The sequence below is a fragment of the Momordica charantia genome (genome assembly GCF_013281855.1).
Source record: "Momordica charantia cultivar OHB3-1 chromosome 2 unlocalized genomic scaffold, Mcharantia_2.0 BLBB01000002.1, whole genome shotgun sequence".
Classification (NCBI taxonomy): domain Eukaryota; kingdom Viridiplantae; phylum Streptophyta; class Magnoliopsida; order Cucurbitales; family Cucurbitaceae; genus Momordica; species Momordica charantia.
Window position 1 is genome coordinate 2,991,460 of NW_028275160.1, and position 22,052 is coordinate 3,013,511.

At 33.0% G+C, this 22,052-nt stretch overlaps 2 protein-coding genes across 2 annotated transcripts; both read right to left on the reverse strand.

The window, feature by feature from the left end:
• Positions 1-4,037: 4,037 nt before the first annotated feature.
• BSK1 (BR-signaling kinase 1) lies at positions 4,038-8,199 on the reverse strand. Its single transcript, XM_022285026.2, has 9 exons — positions 7,599-8,199; positions 7,324-7,459; positions 6,615-6,748; positions 6,425-6,530; positions 6,228-6,313; positions 5,320-5,508; positions 4,879-5,043; positions 4,645-4,758; positions 4,038-4,554 (listed from the first exon to the last, which is right to left on the reverse strand). The coding sequence occupies exons 1-9, from the start codon at positions 7,929-7,931 to the stop codon at positions 4,306-4,308; spliced, it is 1,512 nt and encodes a 503-aa protein (XP_022140718.1). The 5' UTR covers positions 7,932-8,199; the 3' UTR covers positions 4,038-4,305.
• Positions 8,200-12,496: 4,297 nt separating this feature from the next.
• Positions 12,497-16,744, reverse strand: LOC111011288 (uncharacterized). The gene is made up of 4 exons (XM_088120999.1): positions 14,971-16,744; positions 14,653-14,819; positions 14,030-14,253; positions 12,497-13,800 (listed from the first exon to the last, which is right to left on the reverse strand). Exons 1-4 carry the CDS (start codon positions 16,232-16,234, stop codon positions 13,098-13,100), a joined length of 2,358 nt encoding a protein of 785 aa, XP_087977125.1. The 5' UTR covers positions 16,235-16,744; the 3' UTR covers positions 12,497-13,097.
• Between the last annotated feature and the right edge of the window lie 5,308 nt (positions 16,745-22,052).

Here is a 22,052-nt window from a genome sequence, read left to right on the forward strand (position 1 = left end):
AAATGATTAAATTAATAACAATTTTCAAAATATTTATGTAATCAAGTTTTTTATAATTCAGAAATTGAAATGGACACGATATTCGAAGTTGAATAATATAATCTTTATTTAATTTGATATATAGAGTTTTTTTTTCTCTCCCTCTTATTAATTATATAGATAAGTTTGTATGGTTCTTATGATATGTTTGTAGCCAAACAACTCATCAAAGCGTGTTATATTAATGAGCAAAAATCAAATTGCATATCTTTTTTTTAATAACATAATGTACAGCTAATTTTCTGTTTACATTTGGTCAATCCCTAGATGTATATAAATACACCACTGATGTTGACAGATATATATTTCATCATAAATATAAATATACCACATATACCCAAATACTATATATATATATATATGTAAATAATATTTTATTCCATCGACCATTTACTTGGCGATCATTTTGGTATTTGTATTTTCAGTTTTGTTTATTTTAGTCCTTACACTTTCAAAACGTCAATCTTTTATGCCTGTATGTTTAAAAATTGACTAATTTAGTTCCTATTTATAAAATTTTAACACAAATATTATATTATACATAATAGAAACTTTTAACTCAAATAATTTATTATTACATTTTAAGAAACTTAATAAGTAACGTGTCATATTAAAATTACATAGAATAAAATGAGATGAAAATGAATGAATCAAAATAAATTTTTTGAAAGTAGATGAATTAAAATAAACAAAAATTGAGATCAATAAAAAGAATAAACGTTTTGGAGGTAGATGAACAAACATAGTATTATGGGTCAAATAAAAGAGTTCTATTTGATTTAGTGAATGATTTAAATGTGTCTTCTTTCTTTTCTTTTTTTTTTACATAAAAGTGATCCAAAATATGTTTGTTTTCAGACAAGTACTAAATCAATTGCAACAATGTGGATAATAAGAACTATAATTCATGCAATATGTATAGTAAGCTAGAGCGAGGAGCGTACCATATTAGACTCGACAAAACATATGATTTCGGTATCTATATACTTTGTAGTAGGTGAAGGGGTAATTAATCTATATATAAGAAAACTTGGGTGCTACTCTTGTCAATGTGAAAAGACCAACTTCCAAGAGCTTATTTTATAATTATTTGGCTAATCAATAGATGACACGAGTCCTTAGGCAGTTGGCACTATTATTGTAGCAATTAACTTCACTTCCATAATAAGGATAAAGGGCGCATGAGGGGCCGCTCCAATTTAAAGGTGGTTTTGGCTCAAGTTGCAGCTGTTCAACAAGAATTGAAAATGGATCAAAAAAATAGTAAACTTTTGTTACTGAATTCAACAAGAATTGAAAAGTGAGGCAAATTTGATTGAAGGGATGAATGTTCAGCAACAACTAGAATAGAACATTATTCAATGGAGCAGAGAAATGGAGTACGATGAGCCACTAGAACAGGTATGCAATTGAGTATTGAAGTTGGAGCGATGCGAAGTTGTCGGTGTGTTTGGAGTTCTATTTTCCTTCAAAAAATTTGATTTTCAGCACATGTGTACTTAGTAAAGGCAAAATGTGAAAAAAAAAGGGAAAAAAACTGAGAAATTATAAGAGACTAGCGTACGATAGGTTTAAGATCGTGTTTTATAAGGGACATCACGTAAGTGATCATGTATGTGGAAGCTCCAACGCGATATTTTCTTCCTATGGATGTATTAGGAATTTACTTTTTATGATTATGCTGCTAAGTTATTAAGATGGCCAATAATGGTCCATGGTTGCGTGGATTAGCAATGCAATGTAATATTCCATGTTGTATTCTATCATGTCAATCACGTGGCCTAACGCCTCGCATGATTAATATCCATATAACGAATGATATTTTCTCAACTTGGATTTGTCACACCAGCATAATCGTCTTTTCCACGAGATGTCTAATTAGAGACGTTATTTGAGAAACCATTTAAATCTATTCCGAAAACTTAAGGACCAAAAGAGCATGATTTTGAAACATAAGGACCAAATTGGTGACCGATCTATAGACAAAAACTCATGGACGACCCAAATGATATTTTTTCGAAATATTTTTATATTCTTAGAGATTTTTTTTAGTACAACACGTGGGAGTGAGAAATCGAACTCACGACCTCTTAGTTGAAGATATATGTCAATTACTGTTGAGTTGTGCTTGTTTTGGCTCTCAAAGATTATTACGTCGTCTCCTAGTTTCATGTTAATTATTAATTATTTTTTTTAATACAACATATGAAGGTGGAGATTCAAACTCATGAACTACTATGTCCGAATTAATTAATTTTACTCAATTAAAGCACATGCATTTGTCCATGCTCTTTGCAGTATTTTCAAATCCCACTTGGACCTCTAATCGATACTAGAAAAGAAACTTTTGAACAAAACTAAATTAATTACAACGTTATTACGGGACTTTACCATGTGAACGAATGGCTGTTGATTATGATTATAGAGACAATTAGAATCTTTACAGCTCTCATCATATTAATGGGAGTTGACCAATCTTAAATCACCCTCTAATTTAAAGCTTCAAGAGGAGAAACAAATTAGTTGAGGAGTTTAATTTATAACTTTTTTTTTTATAAAAAAAAAACTTTAGTATTATATAATAATAATTAAATATTCCTATATTCATAGATGACATTAATCATAAGATTTTTTAAATTAAAAATAATCTATGTGGCTACGAGTTGATAGAAAAGATAGTCTATTAAGTCCAATAGAGACATATTCTCACCAAATGAAGTAGCTTGTAATGAACACTCGAAATAAAGTATATTTTGATAGACAATACCCGAATATCCCATCACTCTTTGTGTGCAAGTAATCTCCAAGGCTTGCTCAGCTGCATTATCGACTCACCTCCAATCTTCGACGTGCGCTACTTGATCAGCCAGCTCGTTGTTCGTCCAAAATCACTCAATAACAATGTGTTAAATTTAACACATGTTGCATAACTTTGACCTCTTTCCCAGATGCAGATTATGAATTTGCAGTGAGAAATCTGATGATTGCTTAAAACTTGATTTGAAAATGTTAAGAACTGGTTGGATATTATACAGTTGGGTGAGAGGACAAAAAGGGAATCTTACCTTAGTGTTGAGAAGACAGCAAATATCTGTGCCATGTCCATTGTCCAACCCTTGTCTCCCATTCAGCTCATACAATCATATCTTCTAGTTGCCTAACCGCACGAATGTGTCTTATCTCACATTTTCGTGTAGGTTGAGGTGGTTTCTAAAAGAGAAAAAACATTCACATCACATTTTTTAGGGGTGGAAATCATCCAAACAATCAGTTATGTTCGGATTGACAATCATCTTTTCGAATTAGTTGTTTGTTTGTTTCGGAAGGTTGTTCATCCAGATTTGGATGAAAATGTATAATCTAAGATGGGAAATTGCAAAATTTCGATACTTGTTGAACAATATTTACTTTTTGTTGCTCAAGTACCTATCCCGATTACTTTTTGACAAGTATGCATGCCTTTTCTTTTTTATACTTTGTATCCCATACGTCACGTTGTCGTATCACCATCGGATAAGCTTTCGGCTAGAGGCAAGTTGTACCTAAAGTTGAAAAGTCTAGATTTGCGTAATCTTGTGTAAAGAAATTAGTTATACATAGTTTCATAAGATCTAAATTTTGTTGTTGAGTTTATGATTCGTAAAAATTTGTGTGGTATAAAAGGTGTATTTCGCAAGAAACTAAATAAACTCATAAGCATAGGATGCAAGAACCTAATATGAACACCCATTTAACAGCAATAAGTGACTGTTATGTCCTTGAATCAGGCTGTCATGTCTCCCCTTTCTGTACAGGGGCAGACATGGAAATGGAACCATTTTGTTAGCAATGTCCAAAATATCAGGTGTACTACACCAAGTGTATCTCATTTCGGTACCCTGTTCCTGTTGCTCTGCTTTTACTGTTTGCTGCTGCTTCTCTCTGTTTCAAAAATCACAATCAAGCTGAAATGAAATGAAGAGAGAGAGAGAGAGAGAGGGCACAAAACACCGAGGAAGGATGTAGAAAGCGAGCTCTTTTCGTGTATACACAATCTCGTTCGAGAGAGGGAGAGGTCATATTATGACTTAAATTGATTGAATTTACAAGCCCTTCAATTGACTCAAGACAATCAAGTTAAATGTAAAACTAGTTCACATTTTCTTTTTCCAAGTGAAGAAAATTACCAGCTCACACTTTATACAAATTGTGGTAGCCTCACCTCAGCAACAAATAACAGAAGTATGCTTGTAATTACAGCATTGTCGAGCGAGTCCGTTCTCGTGATCATCTTCCACCTCGTTGCCTCTTCTCTTCTAACGCAGCTGCTTCGTTCAACATGTCGATGGCGTCTTTCTGCATGTCCAGCTTCGCGAGAGCAACCGACTGCATGTAGAAGGCTGTGGGCCAATCTGGGTGTACGCATTGTGCTTGCATTGCATCACGAAGTGCAGCGTCGGGTTGATCGCATAGCAAATTGCATAGGCTTCGTCGGGCAAACACGGTCGGGGAGACCATAGTTCCTACATCTATAAACTGGAAGCCACAAAAGCCATGTCACGCCCGAGTTTTTAAGGTCTAAGTGCAAGATTTCGTCATGAAAAATAAATGCATGAACATACATACCTGTGAATAGCAGTCAATTGCAGCTTTAAAATTCTTGTCCCGGAAGGCGAAATCCCCGCGCTTTCTTGCCTCCAGCATATCTCTCATCTGTTGTGTCCACTCTTGAAAAGATAGCTGAAACAATTCAAATTACTCACACTCTCAGTATGCAACATAGAACTTCTAATACCCCCTGCACATACAACAGAATCACATTATCTATCAAATAAAGTGAGACGAGTAAATCAAGGCAACCTCGTTAGTTCCTTCGTCGTCTCTGTAGTGTGTCATAACCAAGATTTGATGGATTGCAGTGAGATCCATTCTCGAACAGGCCTCACCCATCGATGATAAGGGGCGTTGTGGGGTTACTGGGGCTTCCTCCTGCTTCTTTATCCCAAGCATGACATAAGAGGGAACCTACAAATGCCCATAGTATTATGGTATGTAAATTACCAAATTTTGAAATACTCGTTTTATCCTATTAAAACATATTCGACCTATCGTCTAGTAACCCTAGTTTTCGGTAAAGTCACAACACAAGAAACCACCAAAAGGTTTTCCAACAGCAGGGTAGGATGATATCGACAGCCAACACATAAGCAAGTAAATTATGAACATAAAGCAAGTAATAGGCTGTGTTGAATCCGTTGATAATATAGATATGAAATGGTTTGAGGGAGCTAAGTTTCTTACATCTGGTTTTGTTAGCAAGGGAGAAAGAGTTGAAACAAGATCCTCAGTGTTAGGCCTGTCCCTAGGTTCATATTGTAAACATTGAGAAGCAAGATTGACAACAACTGTTGCTTCCTCTGTAGAAAATTTTCCTTCCAAATGTGAATCCATTAAGAGAATGATATTCTTTCCTCGAATCAGATCAAGAGCCTGCATTCCGCAAATGTATCAATCAAAATTGACGCAATTCGAAGATTTTAAATCTCGCTAGCAGCAGGACTGTACAAAAAGAATCAAGATAAGACCTAAAGAACATGTTCTAGATCCTACTTACATCGTCCAGAAGATTATGAACAAGAGTTTTCCCCCACCCCAAACGAACAAGAGCTTAATTCTTTTGAAATGGAGGTTTTTATATGACATTGGAACATGTTAACAACAATTTTTCAGTAGGCAAGCAAAAAGTTAATAGTAAAGTACAGTTTAGAATTGTCGCATTATTAACTCAAGCCTAATTCAGACCGGTCAGGAATTAGTAACCTCTCTCCCAAGTCGAAATATGAATTGAATACCCTAAAAAGTTATTGTTGCATCATTATAGTCAAGTAGACTCTAAAACTAAATCATGTAGTGAAGCATCCATAATCTTGGAGAAGAGAGAGGTGTCGAAGAATAACTAGTAGCCCCATCCGAACGACAGGGGCATCAAATTAAAATCTGAAGAATCAATGAAATAAAATTATTTTGGCTCTAGAATCACTACAATAATCATACATAACCATTAAATCTCAATGCCAATCTGTGACTCACTCCTCGTAATAACATCATCAAATGTTCACTCTCTTGTACAATTGATCCGATAAAGAATAAAGATACAACCATACAACCATGCACATAAAAAAAAAATTGTTACAAAATTAGCTACTTACATGACTTGGAGGGATGTGTTTGCCACTTAGAAGATCCAAGAGGACGGTACCAAAGCTGTAAATAACACTTTCAGGGGTTACCCTTCCTGCAATACATAAATTAAAGTGAAGAACAGCACTAGGTAGCTCAAAACACGAAAATGATCTTTAAAAATACCAGATTTCTAACAATGAGCAAATGAGGAACATCGAAGTACCATTTTTCAAATACTCAGGTGGTGTGTAGGCAAGATTCGTGCTGTAACTTTTACCGTCCCTACTGTTTTTCATCAATCCGAAACATGAAAGACGTGGATCGCCATCCTAAAAAAGAGAATAATCAAATAAAGATAAACCTTACACTGAAAAGTGAAAACTATAATAGATCCCAATTAGTGAAAACGATACCTCATCAAAAAGAACTCTATAAGCATTCAAGTCGTGGTACAGTGCACGGCCTTTAGTAGTACAATATTCCAAAGCTTCAGCAATATAGAAAGCAACTCTCAACCGCATGGCCCACTCAATGGTTTGATTTTCCCCTGTCAAAATTTCAACAAGTTAATAAAACAGAAAACTCACTCAATCTTACATAGTTACAAGCACAATTCAACCATAAGCAACATCTACAACTCAAGTAATGATGTCATAATCCAGAATGTTATCCTCTCAAACTAATACTGAATAATGGAACTGTGATAGCCTGACAAGGCCGATGTTGTTTCTCTTACGATAATGAACCTCTCCATGCCTCAACAATAGTACAACATTATTTACTTTAAACTTAAACACACATGATTTAGCGTCTAGTTTCACCTCATACCTATAAGATTACATGATCTTCCCCACTTCTAACCAACGTGGGACTATGTTTGCAGCTTTAATAGTTTCATTCATCCCAAGTTAACAAACGTATTCCCTTCCCATATTCTCCATAAATGAACACAATCCCAGAGCCTAAAAGTTTGAGAATAGACTTAGAAGATGCTAGGAGCTACAGGGAAATTAGCTCCAGCTCCAGTAGAACCATGATGCTAAATGTGTGCTTATATACACTTCAAGTATAATAACTAATGTAGTTGATTTTCTAAGTAAAATAAAAGGAAAGGAAACATACAGTGGAATAAATGCTTAGCAAGAGTATCATTGGGCATGAACTCAGCAACAAGCAGCCTCTCATCACCATCGCAGCAATACCCTATCAGATTGGCAAACCTGGGATGCCGTAGCTTCCCCACTCCTGAAGCCTCTTCCTAGAATAAAAAATCCCCCAAAATTCCACACACCCATTTCACAAAATCAGCCAAAATGAAAAAACAAACTCCACAAAAACAGTATCAAATTAATAACAGGGGAAGAGAAGAAAGAAGAAAAAGAAGAAGAAGGAAGTACCACAAATTGCTTGGGGTCCGGCCACGCCACTTTGGTAAACTTCTTCACGGCGATCCACTTGCGGTTCTGAAGGCGACCCTTGTAGACAATGTTCGGAGCCTTCTCGCCGCACTCGGAGACTATGAAGTTGGAGTTGAAATTGTCGGTGGCCGCCTTCAGGTCCGAGAAGGAGAACTCGGAGAAAGCCGAGACGGTTCCTCCGGTCGTCGTATTCGGGTCGGGCCCAACAGCCGCCGCCGCAGGCTCCGCCGGAGTGTAGGGCGGCTGAGGCTGCTGGGTCTGAACCTTCTCCGGGGGAGCCTCTGCTAGAAAGGTGGATTCACAGCAACCCATGACTCAGTTTTTTGGTTTTTGGCGATGCCCCTTTTCAAAGCTCAGTTTGAAGAGAAGGGGAAAGTGAAGAATTAGACGGAATTGAAAAGGAGAAAAAAGAGAAGAATATTAGTTGGGGCTGGGGTTGGGGGAGGGAAGCTTTTTTCTTTCTTCCTTTTTTCTTTGGTCTCTCTCTCACGTCTTGTGGTTCTTCTGCCACTGTTAACAAAATTTGCAGTGTGTTTGGAAGGATGGTAATAAAGAAGAGGAGCAGTTCTTTATTACATTACAGTGTTCATTCAATCAAACTACCAACTGTTCATAAATCAGCTGGATTCGATTGCTTAAATGTGCGGTTTTTTTGTTTTACAATTTTGTTCTTCAAGAATGACTAAACGTGGGTTAATCGGTCAACCTCCCCTCCTCGATCCAACATCAATTGATTAAGACATATTTCTTGATAAACAAAAATATCTTAGGTTTAAACTTTCTGGTACGTTGTTGGACAAAAAAAATAAAAAATAAAATACACAACAATATAGTGATGTTTCAAAACCTTCAAACTCATTCGTTATATTTAAATACATAATTTAGTCCATGCATAGTAAGTAGGTGAACTTTTAAGAATATCTAATAAATCTTGCTTTAGTAGAAGTTGAGCAAAGGTGTCAAATAGAACCGCTCCAGCCATTCACTTGCTACCATAGATTTCATGCCTGAAATCTCGTCGTTGTGTTTAGTGGCTATTTAATGAGTCCTACACGTCAACGCCTTAAATACAAAGATAAATTTTATATGTAGGTACCCAAATTCGATTGCTCTGTCTTGAGAATATACCTCAAATTCTACTAAGCTCTTCTCTCTCTTCGTAAGTTTTTTAGCACTTATTGAATCCAATTTTTCCAACGATCAAATTTCATGCAAAAATTATTACACTCAATCTTAGCATAACTCAATTACCTAATTAGTTAAGGTACTACTTTAAAAGTCGAAGATTTGAATTCACTCCCTCATATTTCATATTTTATTGTACTGCAATAATAAGAACACTTAGGAATAATATTTATTTTCTTAAAATATAATAATATTTTTTAATATGACAAGCTAAATAACTATCCTACCATAATTTTTAATTGGAAGGCAGATAGTCTAAAAGGTAAATTTCATTGGGCAATATCTTTTACAAAATATCATATTTGTATACATGCAGTGGTTTAAAGTAAGAGTAATAGTATATAGTATTGTGCTTATAATATCTTAAAAAGACAACAACGACAATCATTTGACTTAATAATAATAATTAATAGTAAATTTTAAGTATAATTAAAATAGATACAACACTCGTTATTATTTCTTTCATAGTTGATGGTTAGATCTTCCACCTCACAATTATTGAAATCAAAATTAGGATTATTGACATTGAAATAAAATAGTGGCACTTAATTTGTTTTTACATATTTTTTTTTACTATAATTAATAATTTAACTTGATTTTTTTTACTACAATTTAATTTTATGTTAATTTGGATAATCTTAGCCATCATTAATTGACTTGAGACACATTCTACTTCAAATTATATTTATAGTTATTTTCATGAAGAGGAGAGAGTGGAACTTGTGGCCTGTTTTTACAATGAGAACTCAATTTTTCAATTCTTCCCAATTGACTCTTATAAAATTTTACATTCTTTCTCTAATTTGGATATATTTTTCAAACAAATTAATTCTAAAATCTGTATAAGTTGGATGCCATCAATTAAAAAAAAAGGAAAAAAAAATAGGTAGGATGGTGGAGGTCAAATGTTTGAGGTTTATAGAAATTCAACATTACGTGACATTACATCATAATAGAGATTTAAATTTCTCGATTTTTTTTATAACTAAATTTTTAAAATTTCAATGATATATGCTTTAATTAATTACACAATTTACAATTTGTATTAATATTTCTCATCTCCAATATAGCTCAATTAATAAACATATATTCTTGATTCGGTAAAAAGTTTGAACTTCTCACATCTACACGTGAGGTTAAAGTTTTAAAAAAAAATTACAATTATATACATTTTTCAAATAATAATTATATGTAACTAATAAACACATAAAGCTTTTTATCAAAAATAAAAAATAAATACATAAAGCTACCTCTACGGGATTTCTTAAAAAATGGGAGAAGAAAATATCGAATTTGTAAAGTGAATGTAAACAAAGTCCCACATTGACTCGTAAGAACATGATCCATAGTATATAGATGATGATAATTATTTCGAGGCTTTTTTGTGAGACCAAAAGTATTATAGAGATATTTATGGTACTAATGAATAAAATTGTATCTTTAATCCAAAAAAATAAGAGAATTAGAAAATCTGCGTACAAAAAAATAATAATAAAAAAAAAACCTACAGCCACCATTTTGGAACGCTGATCTCGGGTACATACTGCTAAACTTATATTGTTACTTAGGTATATGTATGTATGTTTACTTATATTTAATTTTTCGAAATAAAATTCTGTAATTTATTTAATAAGCTTTCTCAAGGAAGTTGATTCTTTGACGCTATCATTTCATCATTAACTTTAGAAAAAAGATGTAAGGATTATTTTCAATTTTCAAATTCAAACTAATATTTATTTTAAGTTTAAATATGATTTTAGTTCGTGTAATCTCTCTTTCTACTTTCAAAATGTCTATTTTAATTTTTGTCCTATTATCTTATGTTTAATTAGTTTTTTACTTTCAAAATATCTTGGCCCCTATATTTTTAAAGGTTATTATTTTGATCATTTCATTTTTATTTTTATCCAATTTCTTTGTAGTGGAACACTTGGTTCTCTAAATTTCTTAAAACGTAGCCGTAAGAGTGTATCATAGAATTTTCATTGTGTATAAAATTTTGTAAACAGAGACTAATATTGTTACTTTTTTGAAGTATCGAGATCAAAATGAACGTTTTAAAAGTATAGAAACTGAAAGTACAAGAACTAAAATTAGTACAAAGACTAACATGATCTAAAATAATATTTAAACCTTAATTTTAATATGTAACCCATCATTTATCATGAGAAACTTTTGGTGCGTTTTATATTTTTAATTTTCCTTTTACAAAAGTAGGTTAGAAGATTTGAACTCCGGATTTAATTTTTAAACCCATTGGTTATTTTTGTTAATAAAAGTTGCTTAAGCTTTCAAATAATTTTTTTTTCTTCTCTTCTATTATATTTAAAAGTATTGGGGAAAAAGGCATATGAATTTTGTATTCCTAATGGTGGTGTGGACACATTTCTTGATTTCAATCAATAACTTTTACATAAAATAATTGGAAATATCATGGTGGGATTATTCAATTCTTTTCCTTTCATATGATATTGTTGAATATATTCTTCCAACCAAAAGGCCACTCTTTTTTTTTTTTTCTTTTTGGCAAAACCTCATGATTAGCCATGAAGTGAAAAAAATTTCCTCACAAATTTCTTTCATCAAGAGGATCTAATTGTAATTTCAAATATTTCTTTATTTTTTTTTTCTTTTATTTTTTTACCTCTAGAAGAAAGTAAGTTACAAGAGTTATAGAATGACGAGCAGGCATTAAAACCAAACCATTCGATTTTATTAATGAAATTAGTTTTGAAAATCTTTAATAAAGAAGTAGGTCTAAATTAATTACCAAAAAAATAAAAAACTATAACTTTACTCTTTATTTTCAAAAGTCCTCTATCCCTCGAAAATTTTCAATAATAGCTTCGACCTTGAACATTTCAAAATTATCTTTTGAGCAGACATCCACTAATATTTTAAAGGAAAAATTGATATGGTAGAATCTAAAACGACGTAGAAATTTTTTTGGATTATATTTGAATGAAATATGAAGGAGTTATCGTTTTTAAAAGGAGGGACACAATTTGATCGACAATAGAGAAATAAACTCTATTCACAATGGAGGAAGAAGATCTCTATGACAAAATTGAGACATTAATTATCTCTTAGTTCTAGAGAATAACATATCTAAAAATTTTGTTTGGACTTTATATATATATATAGTAAGTGGTTTTTTTTTTCCTTCTTTAAAAAATCAACATATTTATGTTGAGAGGGCTCAAGTCCACTAGATCTATTGTAGATCTGCCTCTAATTCTAAATCATATCAACGAATGTTTGCTCAAAGGATAATTCTAAAATGTCTACGAAAGATCGAAGATAGCATCGAACATTTTGAAACAATAGAAGTATTTTTAAATAAAAATGAAAATTTCACGAGTATTATTATTATTAGCAGTTCAGTCCAATATTGAAAAAAAAATAGGGTTAAACAGAGAGTAATAAATTGAAAGAGGATGAAGAGATGATCCAAAATTGGACCTGCTCAGAAGTTTTTTCTGGAACACCGGAATATCTCAGCTGTCACGTAAGACAATAACAGCAGACTTTGATTTTTTTCACATCAAACTTCTTAATGATGTTTTTTTTTAAGGTTTAAATTTGATATTTTATTTGAAGAATCGTTATTAAAAGAAAAAGGTAGAATTAGTTTTATGGTTCAAATATTTTGAAGATAAAATGTAATTAACCTTGAAGAAACTATCTGTAGATTTAGCAATCCAAGGCAGAATTGATTTTATTAGTTTGAAAACCATCAAGTAATTTAGAGAGATTGAATTATTTATAATTCTTTTCCGTAAGCTCTCTCTTTTCATTTTTCATCTCATTTCTTTACACTACACTCCCAAAAAAAAGCTTTGTATACAACAATAATTCAACCAAAAAACATAGCCAATTCTTCCATGAGCTTCAGCTTCTCTTTCTTGGATCCTCCATTATTTATCATCTGCAAAGAACTTGCTCAATTCCCCCAGATGCCACGACTTCCCCATGCGATCAGGCCGGCCTCGAGGGCCAGCCATGGCTGTCCAACCACCGATCCCGAGAAACCGAACTGTCAAACACCCTTCTGTTGAGTTCCAACGGGAGGGAGTTGTGACTGAAGGATGTAGCAGCAACTGCTGTTTCGAAAATGATATTTAGCGCCTGCCTGCACGGTCTGCAACTGAGTTAGTTACTCCAGCCCCTCGAGTTTATGGTTAGGTTCGAGTCGGTACAAACTGAGGGAAGGGATTATCAACCAACTCTTTGATGGTGTTTGTCATAGGTAGTCTGGTGGTGATTCAAATGACAAGAAACAATCAACCTCCTTCATGTTCTTGTCTTGGCGCTTTCTTCAGCACTTCGTTGCAGAAGCTCCTCATAAGCTTTCATCGAGTCTGATGCAAACCTTTCGAGGGCCTTGAAGATGGATTGCAGACCTGCCTGCAGGCTGCTGTTCCCAGTTTCATCCCCTTGCACATGTCCAGTAACCAGAATCAGTTTTTTTTCTAATGTCTGAATCTTTTTCTGCAACTTCTGGTCGTCTCGGTCGATTCTTTTCACTTTCCTTTCGAGATCCTTGTTTGTTATCATCGTCTGCTGCACTTCTTGCTTGTCATGCTCCCAGATTTGAAGCACGCTCTTAGCGAACATGTGCATCGAATCGACGACCTCCTTCTCAGAGAATCTGTCCACACTCTGTGACCACTGATTGCAGATTACAAATATGGGTGGTGCACCGACCCTGCTGGGCGAGAATGGAACGATCCCATCGGGTGTTTCTTCAGGCTCGTACAGGAGGCATTTCAGTAGCCAATTATTCAAGGCTCTCACAAAATTTTTCTGGGCACTTATCCAACCCGAGAATCTAGATGTCCAGCTAATAAGCTCATGATCGAGTTGCAAAGTCACTCGAAGATCGAGATCACTAGGCTTTTCACCATATCTAATGTGGCCTAAACCCCTCGATTCTTTAATCGCTTGAAACTGAAACTGATGGCATTCGAGCATACCTTTCCACATCCTGGTTAACCTGCAATCAAAACACATTCCACATTTAACAACCCATGTTCAAGCAATATACTTTAGAAACATCCAGAGACATTCAGAAGAACAAACATCCCATGAAAAGACTGGAATGCTCGATGTGTCGTATACCATTGTAATCATCCGAATTCGAGGAAAGAAAATGATGTTTTCGAATGGCATACAATATCAACATGGCGAAGTGAACCAAACAAAAAATTGAAGAATCCACATACCCTTGAATCAGTTCATTCACTTGTGGCCATAGTTCTTCATCCCGAATCTTATTTATCAACACAGAAATCTTGTCGACAACCTGAATCGCAATTTTTAAGTTTGTCGAAAGACTATCTATGGAAATTCGAGTGGCCTCCACTTTCGGGGCATCAGCACCTCTCTCGGTTAAACGTTTTAGCTTCTGGCGCTGCCTCTCATGGGTCATCCGCATCTTTTCCTCTGCCTAGAGAAATGTACAAACAAAAAATTCTCAGTAAAGACAGTAAGTTAACAAAGAGTGCAAATATCTCTGCCTTCTAGTCTTGTTAAATATATGTTCTTTGCCTAACATGAACTCCGACCATACTATCAAACCAGAAGACGCAATTTTAGATACGAGTCCAAGAACTCACTGCATTCAAACATCAAAAAAAAAAAAAAAAAAAAAAAAAAACCTATGACGCCATATCAATATATAGGGAGGGTGAAAAAATAAACAGAATTTTTTCTTGAATGAGAAAAAAGTGCAAAATGAACTAACAATTACACAGAGCATAGGGACTTCGATTTCGAAACAATCCAACCTGCAGAATAATAATTTCCATAAAAGTAGCTTAAATCAACAAAGAAGAACACACCCCACCTTCACTTCATCATAAAGCTTCTTCTCCCACATATACAACTTCTTCAAGGTAGAAGAAAGATTTCCAGACCTCATCCCCATGTCCTCTACGAAAACGATTTCAGCAGCACCACCTGCCTTGGCAGAGGACTTACCTCTCCGAGAAGCGGGCGGTCGAGCCGAGAATGCTGATAAATGGAACATCCATCAATATCTTAGAAAACACAACCCCATAAACAACAATATCAAGTTCTTTATAAAAAAAGAAAACAGAGTAACTGGGCAGCCGCAATATTCAGTCATCTTCAGTAAATTTGCAGGACACTCATCTGAACTTACCATGTTTACGCTGATGAGGAAGGTTCCCCATCTCCAGCATCTTGGCAATTTCATCTCCAAACTCTGAGGCTTTCTTGAACTGAACTTCAATTTCTCTCACCACCTCGAAAATGTCCCTTGAACCAGCTCCCCCCTTGAACTGAACTCCATTTCCTCCATGGTCCTCCACCTTCTTATCCTTATCCACAACCTTCTTATCAACAGCTCGGACATCATCAGCTGCAGGCCCGGGCTTGGTTTGACATGCCGCGGTGGCGATGTTCTTCTCAACTACCCTCACCTGGTCCTCCACCGCCGCCTTCGAGTGCTTCCCGCCACCATCCTCGGCGAACTGCTGGGCACCGTGCACCTTCTTCACGATCTCCGGCTGGTGGTACCGTTCGTCTTCCAATTCGGGAATTCCCTCTTCTTCTCTTACTTCCCTCGGGTCCCGGCTCGGCGTGTACGCGCTGTAGTAGTTCACGGCCGGAGTCTCGAAGAAGTTCAGGAAATCCCAAGTGGAGGCTCTCGGCGGCGAAGGCGGAGGCGGCGGCGGCTTCGATGACGAAGCAGGCGGCGGCATCGCCGACATACCCCCATAAGCTGGAGGCGGCGAAGAACCGTAGTAGCTGCCGTACCCACCGCCATACCCACCGCCATGATTGGGTGGATACCCATTGTACGGATAAGGGTTCGATTCCGCATTCGAATAAGGATAAGAATAATAATTAGAGGAAGAAGATGATTCACCCATATGATAAACCCTCTCTGAGGTGACTGGCGTCTGCTGATGCACCACCGACGGCATCGTCTTGTTCATCATGTAATGGACCTGCACAAAACCCCCACCACCACCACCGCCACCGCCGCGATTCCCATCGGCATAGTCAAAATAATCGTCGTGGGTGTGGTGCAGAGGCGAGGAGTGGTCCGAATGGTGAAGGGAACTGGAATCATCGTCGGAATCGGAGTTCAACTGGAGATGGGAACCGGAATTAGAGTGAGATAAACGATGGAGAGGAGAATTCGAAGCTTCGAGATCAGGGTTGCCCTTCCTCTGAGGCGGAAGCTTGAGCTTAGGCGAAGAAGGGGATTCAGAAGAAACAAAACCCGGTTCAATAAATTCGTGCAGCGATTTCCCAACCCCTTTGAGAGAGAGGATATAGGCGGCGTGAGCCTCAGCGAAGGCGCCCCGGAACCGAATCGCCTCGTTGAGAAAAGCGCAGCGCTCGCGACAGAGCGCGACGGCGGGGAGATCGTCGTGCTTAGAAGTGGCGCAACCCATCGATTTGCAAAACAGAATTGCCCAAACAGAAAATTCCCACAACCCCCAACTGGGTTTTCTTCTTCCGTGTTCTATGGAAGAGACATGGCGATGGAGGATTGGAATTTGAAAATCTGTGCTGTTTGTGAAGGGATCTGAGGAAGAAGAAGCAGAGGAATGTGGAGTGTCGGGCCGTACAGTGGAGGGGTTCTTAAATCTTATCTGAAATTGAAAAATGTTGGAGGAAATAGGAATTACGCTGCTGAGATAAAAGGAGGGTGAAGATTTGATTTGATTTCATCGTTGTTGAGTTGAGGTGGGATTTGGTTTAATTAAACTGAGCTTCAACTAAACAAATGAGATTAAGATTAAAAATTTGGGATTGTTATCGGAGATGGAGATGTTGGATTTGGACTGGAAATCCCGTAATTCGGACGAAATTGGAATGGGAATTGCGAATTGGGAACTGGGAATTGGAATTGGGGGTGTTTGGTTTGACCGGAAGTTGACTGCTCAGCCGCCATTAATTTTCTGCAACAGATTTTTTTTCTTTTTCTTTTTCCTTTTTTTTTCCTCTTAGGAATTAGGATGGGTCGTTAGAGGAGATAATTAATTAAAAAAATTATTGTAAGGGCAATTTCGTAATTGCACTGTTTTAGGGGGGGGGGGGGGGGGGTATTCGTATTTCCGTGCATTTCCCTGTCTATTTACAGTCATGAAATTGTTAAAAAGAAAAAAAAAGTCTTTTTCTTTTAGATTATTTTCTTTTTAATGACTTTACGCAGAAGTTTCTACTTATTTCTAATTCTAATTTCTAATGCAATTTGTTTTTAATATATAAAAGATGCTGGGGACATTTTTTATTGATTAAATACAATATAAAAAAATTAATTGAAAGTGACTTGAAAAGCCTGTTTGATTATATTATCTAGTCTTATTCTTTTGCTCTCCATTTTTTGTTTCATATATATATAAAAAGAAACAGATAATTGCATGGTAATTATTTTTTGTTATTTATTTTATAAAAACAGTAAATAGAAATATGTTTGATAGTGATTACTTAGTTCTTCTACTCAAAAATATTAAATTTAAAAAACAAAAGTTGTACATGGAAGTAAATGTTTTTATAAAATATAAAAAAATTATGAATGATATTTTATTTATGTGCTTGAAATATTAGAGATAGAAAAATAAACAATAATTAGCTTTCATTGTTTTCAAAATCTATCTGCAATTTTAGGAACGCTTTTTTTAAAGATAAGAAACGTCAAATATTAACCGTTATCTAACACTTAGGTTTCTAAAAGATTGGTAATTAATAAAATATATATATATATATATATATATATATATATATATTACCAATAATGAACCTTTAGAAGTTAATTTCTTATTGGTGGGCCGTGTATAATAGGTAATATAAATTAATACTATTATCTATTACTGTATTGTATAACTATAGATGTAATATTATAATATAAAATGGTCAACCAAATTATTTATAAAAAATTACTAATTAATCAAATATTTTAATAATTATTGTTTTTTCTAATAAGATACATTTATCTTTCATTTATTTAATTCAACGATGGTTGTTGATGTATATTATATACACATTTTTTTCAGAAATTATTTGGGGACAGGCTTAGAAAAATTGAAAACTCTCTTGCTAATTTAACTAAGCTCCCCAGCAGTTGTTCATTCACTTTTTAAAAATAGCATAGATTGATTTCAGTTTAAATTTTTTTTTTTTTTTTATTTGCCTTCAAGGAATTTCATATTTTCTGTCTGTTGATTTTAAAGTTTTAGGTTTTTATTTAAGTTTATTTAACTTATCAATACATAATGTTAATATTTCTAGCAAATGTGAACTTAGGATAGATATGGAAATCTTAGGGGAAAAAAAAGAAAGGCAGAAAAAAGCTAACCAAATCTCATAAATGTGTTGCTGATAAATTTATTATTGAAAATAAAAATAATAAAAATACAAAATAATACAAAAAATAATCCGTATAGAAAACAAAAATAATAGATAATGATATTGTTGAAAATGAAATAGATATACTACATTAAGGTTTTTAATATCAAATTTGTGTTAGTATCTTATAATGTTAAGTCGCTCCTACTTATTGATATGACTATTTGAATATTTTTCTTTAGATAAATAGAAAATCTTTCTAAGGAGTAGTAATTAATTCTTCTCGTACTATAATAATGATAATAATAATTAATTTTTCTCTGAAGTCAAATAATTCATTTTTCTCTAAAATCAAATATATAAACCGTTGAGAATTTATAATTCCTTTTGTTATCTATCATCTTTTTTTTTTTTTATTTTAATCAACTCTTTTAGTTCGAGTCATTGCAATTTCTTGCCGTCGACTCCATCCACTAAAGCTTTGTGTATTATTTTTTTTCCCACTTTCCGACTTCAATCGATTATCGTTTTGAATTTTGTTTTCTAATTTCACCCCACGAAATCAAACGATATAGAACTAAAATAAAAATAAATGAAAAATCATAGGAAGATAGAGTCAAACATTCTTCTTTTTTTAGTTTCAAGTTTGAAATTTTGTTTGACAAAGGGAGCTACGATTCTTTAAACATATCTTATTTTTCTTTATATTCAAAATCCAAATTTTAATATCAATTCAATCATAATTCATGTCCTAAAATTTTTATAATTGTTGAACTAAAAGAAATGTGAATTTTAATTTCAAAAAAAAAAAACATTTACAAAGGGTATAAAAAAAATCACATTCAAACAAGCGTGTTGAACTTATTTATTCAAATAGTCTTTTTTCCTAATATTTTTTTTACATTATATTTTTCTTGTCCTATTGAAAACTCCACACCAAATTGGCATATTCTTTTTTATTTTTCTTTTCCTACCAAATTTCCTAGAAAGTTCTTTGCTCCATTTGGTATGTTTGGTAGATGTCCAACTATTAAAGGCAAGCTTTAATCGCCATAGTATTTTTTTTATGAAATTTATATGCACTCAACAAATTCATGAAATGTTACTAATATTATCATTTTTTACATCATCATTATTAATCATTTTGATTGCCAACTTGAGTATAACTTAATGATTAAGATATCTATTTCCGATCAAAAGTCATGAGTTCGAATCCTCACCCTTATATATTGCACTAAAAAATCGTTTGAACTGATTTGTTATTTTACATGTATATATATATAAATCATTTTGACGGTCTGGTTAATTATCTAACTTAAGTTTTTTTTCAAATTTTCTTTATCATTATGTTTTTTTATTAATAAAGAACCACTATATGACTCTTTAATTAATTCATCATATCTCTACCTTCACGTAGTTTTTTTTTTCCTTTTTTCTCTAAAGTGGTGCATTTAAGTCAAGTTATCCTTTTAACAAAATAATAAATAATTACATATTAACATTACATAAAATCCAATCCCTTTAATCTTTTATGAAGATTCTAGGAAGTATCAAATAATCACACTAAAAAGGGGAAAAAAACCTCAAAATAATTATTTTGACTAATTTCGATAAAATCGAAATTAAAAAGAAATGTCAAAAGTACGAATACGTGGGAAAATAATTCCAAGCCTTGTAGGAGAAGGTATTGATTTTTTGGGAGAATTAAAATTCCACACCCACGTGGGGACGACGAGGAAATAACAATTTCTCTAAGGACCTTTTCACAAAAGAAAATAACAATTAAAAAAAAAAAAAGCGCCAGAGATTGACGTCACCCTTCCATGCATATCCTTCATTGCAATTTATTTTTCCAAGCACTTCTTATTTTATTTTTCTTCCTTCTTTAAACCTATTTAAAGTCGTATTTAATAAGCTTTAAACTTAAAAAACGGTTTAATAAGTTTTAAAATTTTTCATTTAGAATTATATTTAATAAATCTTTAAATTTAAAAAACGGCATAGTTAATTTTAATTTAAACGTATATCTATCTACATGAGAGAAAGTCATCCAATGAAACAAAAGTTTAAATTTTATTTTAGTTCTTTAACTTTCATGTCATTTTACTTTGAAGTCTTTAGATTTTCAAATATTATGTTATATGTTGTCATACAATATAAATACATTTTTTAGGTACTCAGGAATGTAAAGTGGTAATTTGAATATGACCTTTAACAAATCGAACTATGCTCGAGTTACCTTACAGCATCATTACATTTTCTTTTCATTTTGAGAAAGAATATCATTACATTAATTACGTGTATCTTTTTCATCATATAAGAATATTATACTTACATAAAATGATTAATTATCTAATTCTCACAGCCCAAGACTTAATTATTCATTTAATTGCAATCAACTCTCATTAATTGTCAAAACTTTATATAGGTGGTTTATCAACTAAAGAAAGAAATTTTAAAAAAGGCCTTTTTTCTTTTTGTATATTTCCGTTTTGCTTTATATAAATATATATATTTTTATCCTAAAGCTAAAACCCACTTGAAAGATTTCTTTAAACCCTAAGACATGGCTACCCAATAAGTTGTTTCCTCTTTCTCTCTAAATTAGTTCTTTTTAGATTAGAAGTTTTGGTAGAAATTTGAGTCCATAGTTCATCATTTTCTTGCAATTTTGGTACTTAATTTGCTATTGCAACTTGGCCTAATTGCCTTTGAGACAACTAAAAAAATTAGGGAAGATAGTTACCTTTCTCTCCCAACCAAACTAAGTATGGCTATTTGTTTATTTTCCATCCATAATAATAATAATAATAATAAGAAGTATGGTTATATATAATGAAAAATTAACCACGTCATATTTTTCTTAGTACTACAATGTTAAAGTCGGTTTGATAATAGTCCAAGTGTATGGTATCAACTCTATTTGTATATATATAACTTATATTTGATTAAATTATAAATTTAGTTTATGACCTATTGAACATAATTTTATCATTAATGAATTAATGTTGATTGATATGTCTATTAATTTGTTTAGTTATCTGCCCATTGCATCAATTTGGCTAAATTAAATTTATTTAATGGCCATTAGTCAATCTTTATTCTTAAATTTTGAAAAACATGACCGAGTGATATTTTGCTATTTCTTAAATTATGAAAATTGCTTTTATATATGTTTTTGGTCTCTCTCTCATTTTCAATTCATTTTGAACAAAGAGAACAAGTTGGGTAAGTTAAGGAATATTCTTTGCATTAAAACATCATTTTAAAATGTTACATACTTTCATGCAAAGACAAATTGAATATTATAAGTGGGGCTGAGGCTGATTATGTTGACCTTATAATTAAATATTTTAAAATATTTGATGCACACAATTTTCACAATTTTATGGTGTGTATATTTTGTTTATAGTTTATGTATGATAATATTATTCTAGTGTATAACTTTTTTTTAAGTACAATACGTGGGAGTTCATATTTGAACTTTAACTTCATGATTAGATACAAACTCAGTTATATTCTGGTTGGCGTGAATAACTTTTTTTAAATAAGGTTTATCTACAATTCTATAATTATATGACATTAACTAAAATCATATATATATAAATTTTAGTCTTCAAATGTTATTATCAAAGTGTCTTTTTTAACATAATTTAGTATTCAAATTTCAAATTACCAATTAATTTCAGTTTGACAAATTCCATCGTTGAATTTTGAATTTTGTATTTTTCCTACATGGAATATTAATTTGAATAATTCTTTATTGTAGGTTTGTCATTTAAGTTGACAATAAATTATTAATATTTTATTATAAAATTAATATAAATTGTTTAAGAGCCCATGAAAATCAATAAAATTATATTTTGTTAACCTGAATATAGTACAATTAATTGAAGGTAGGGGAAGAAAAGTCATTTAATG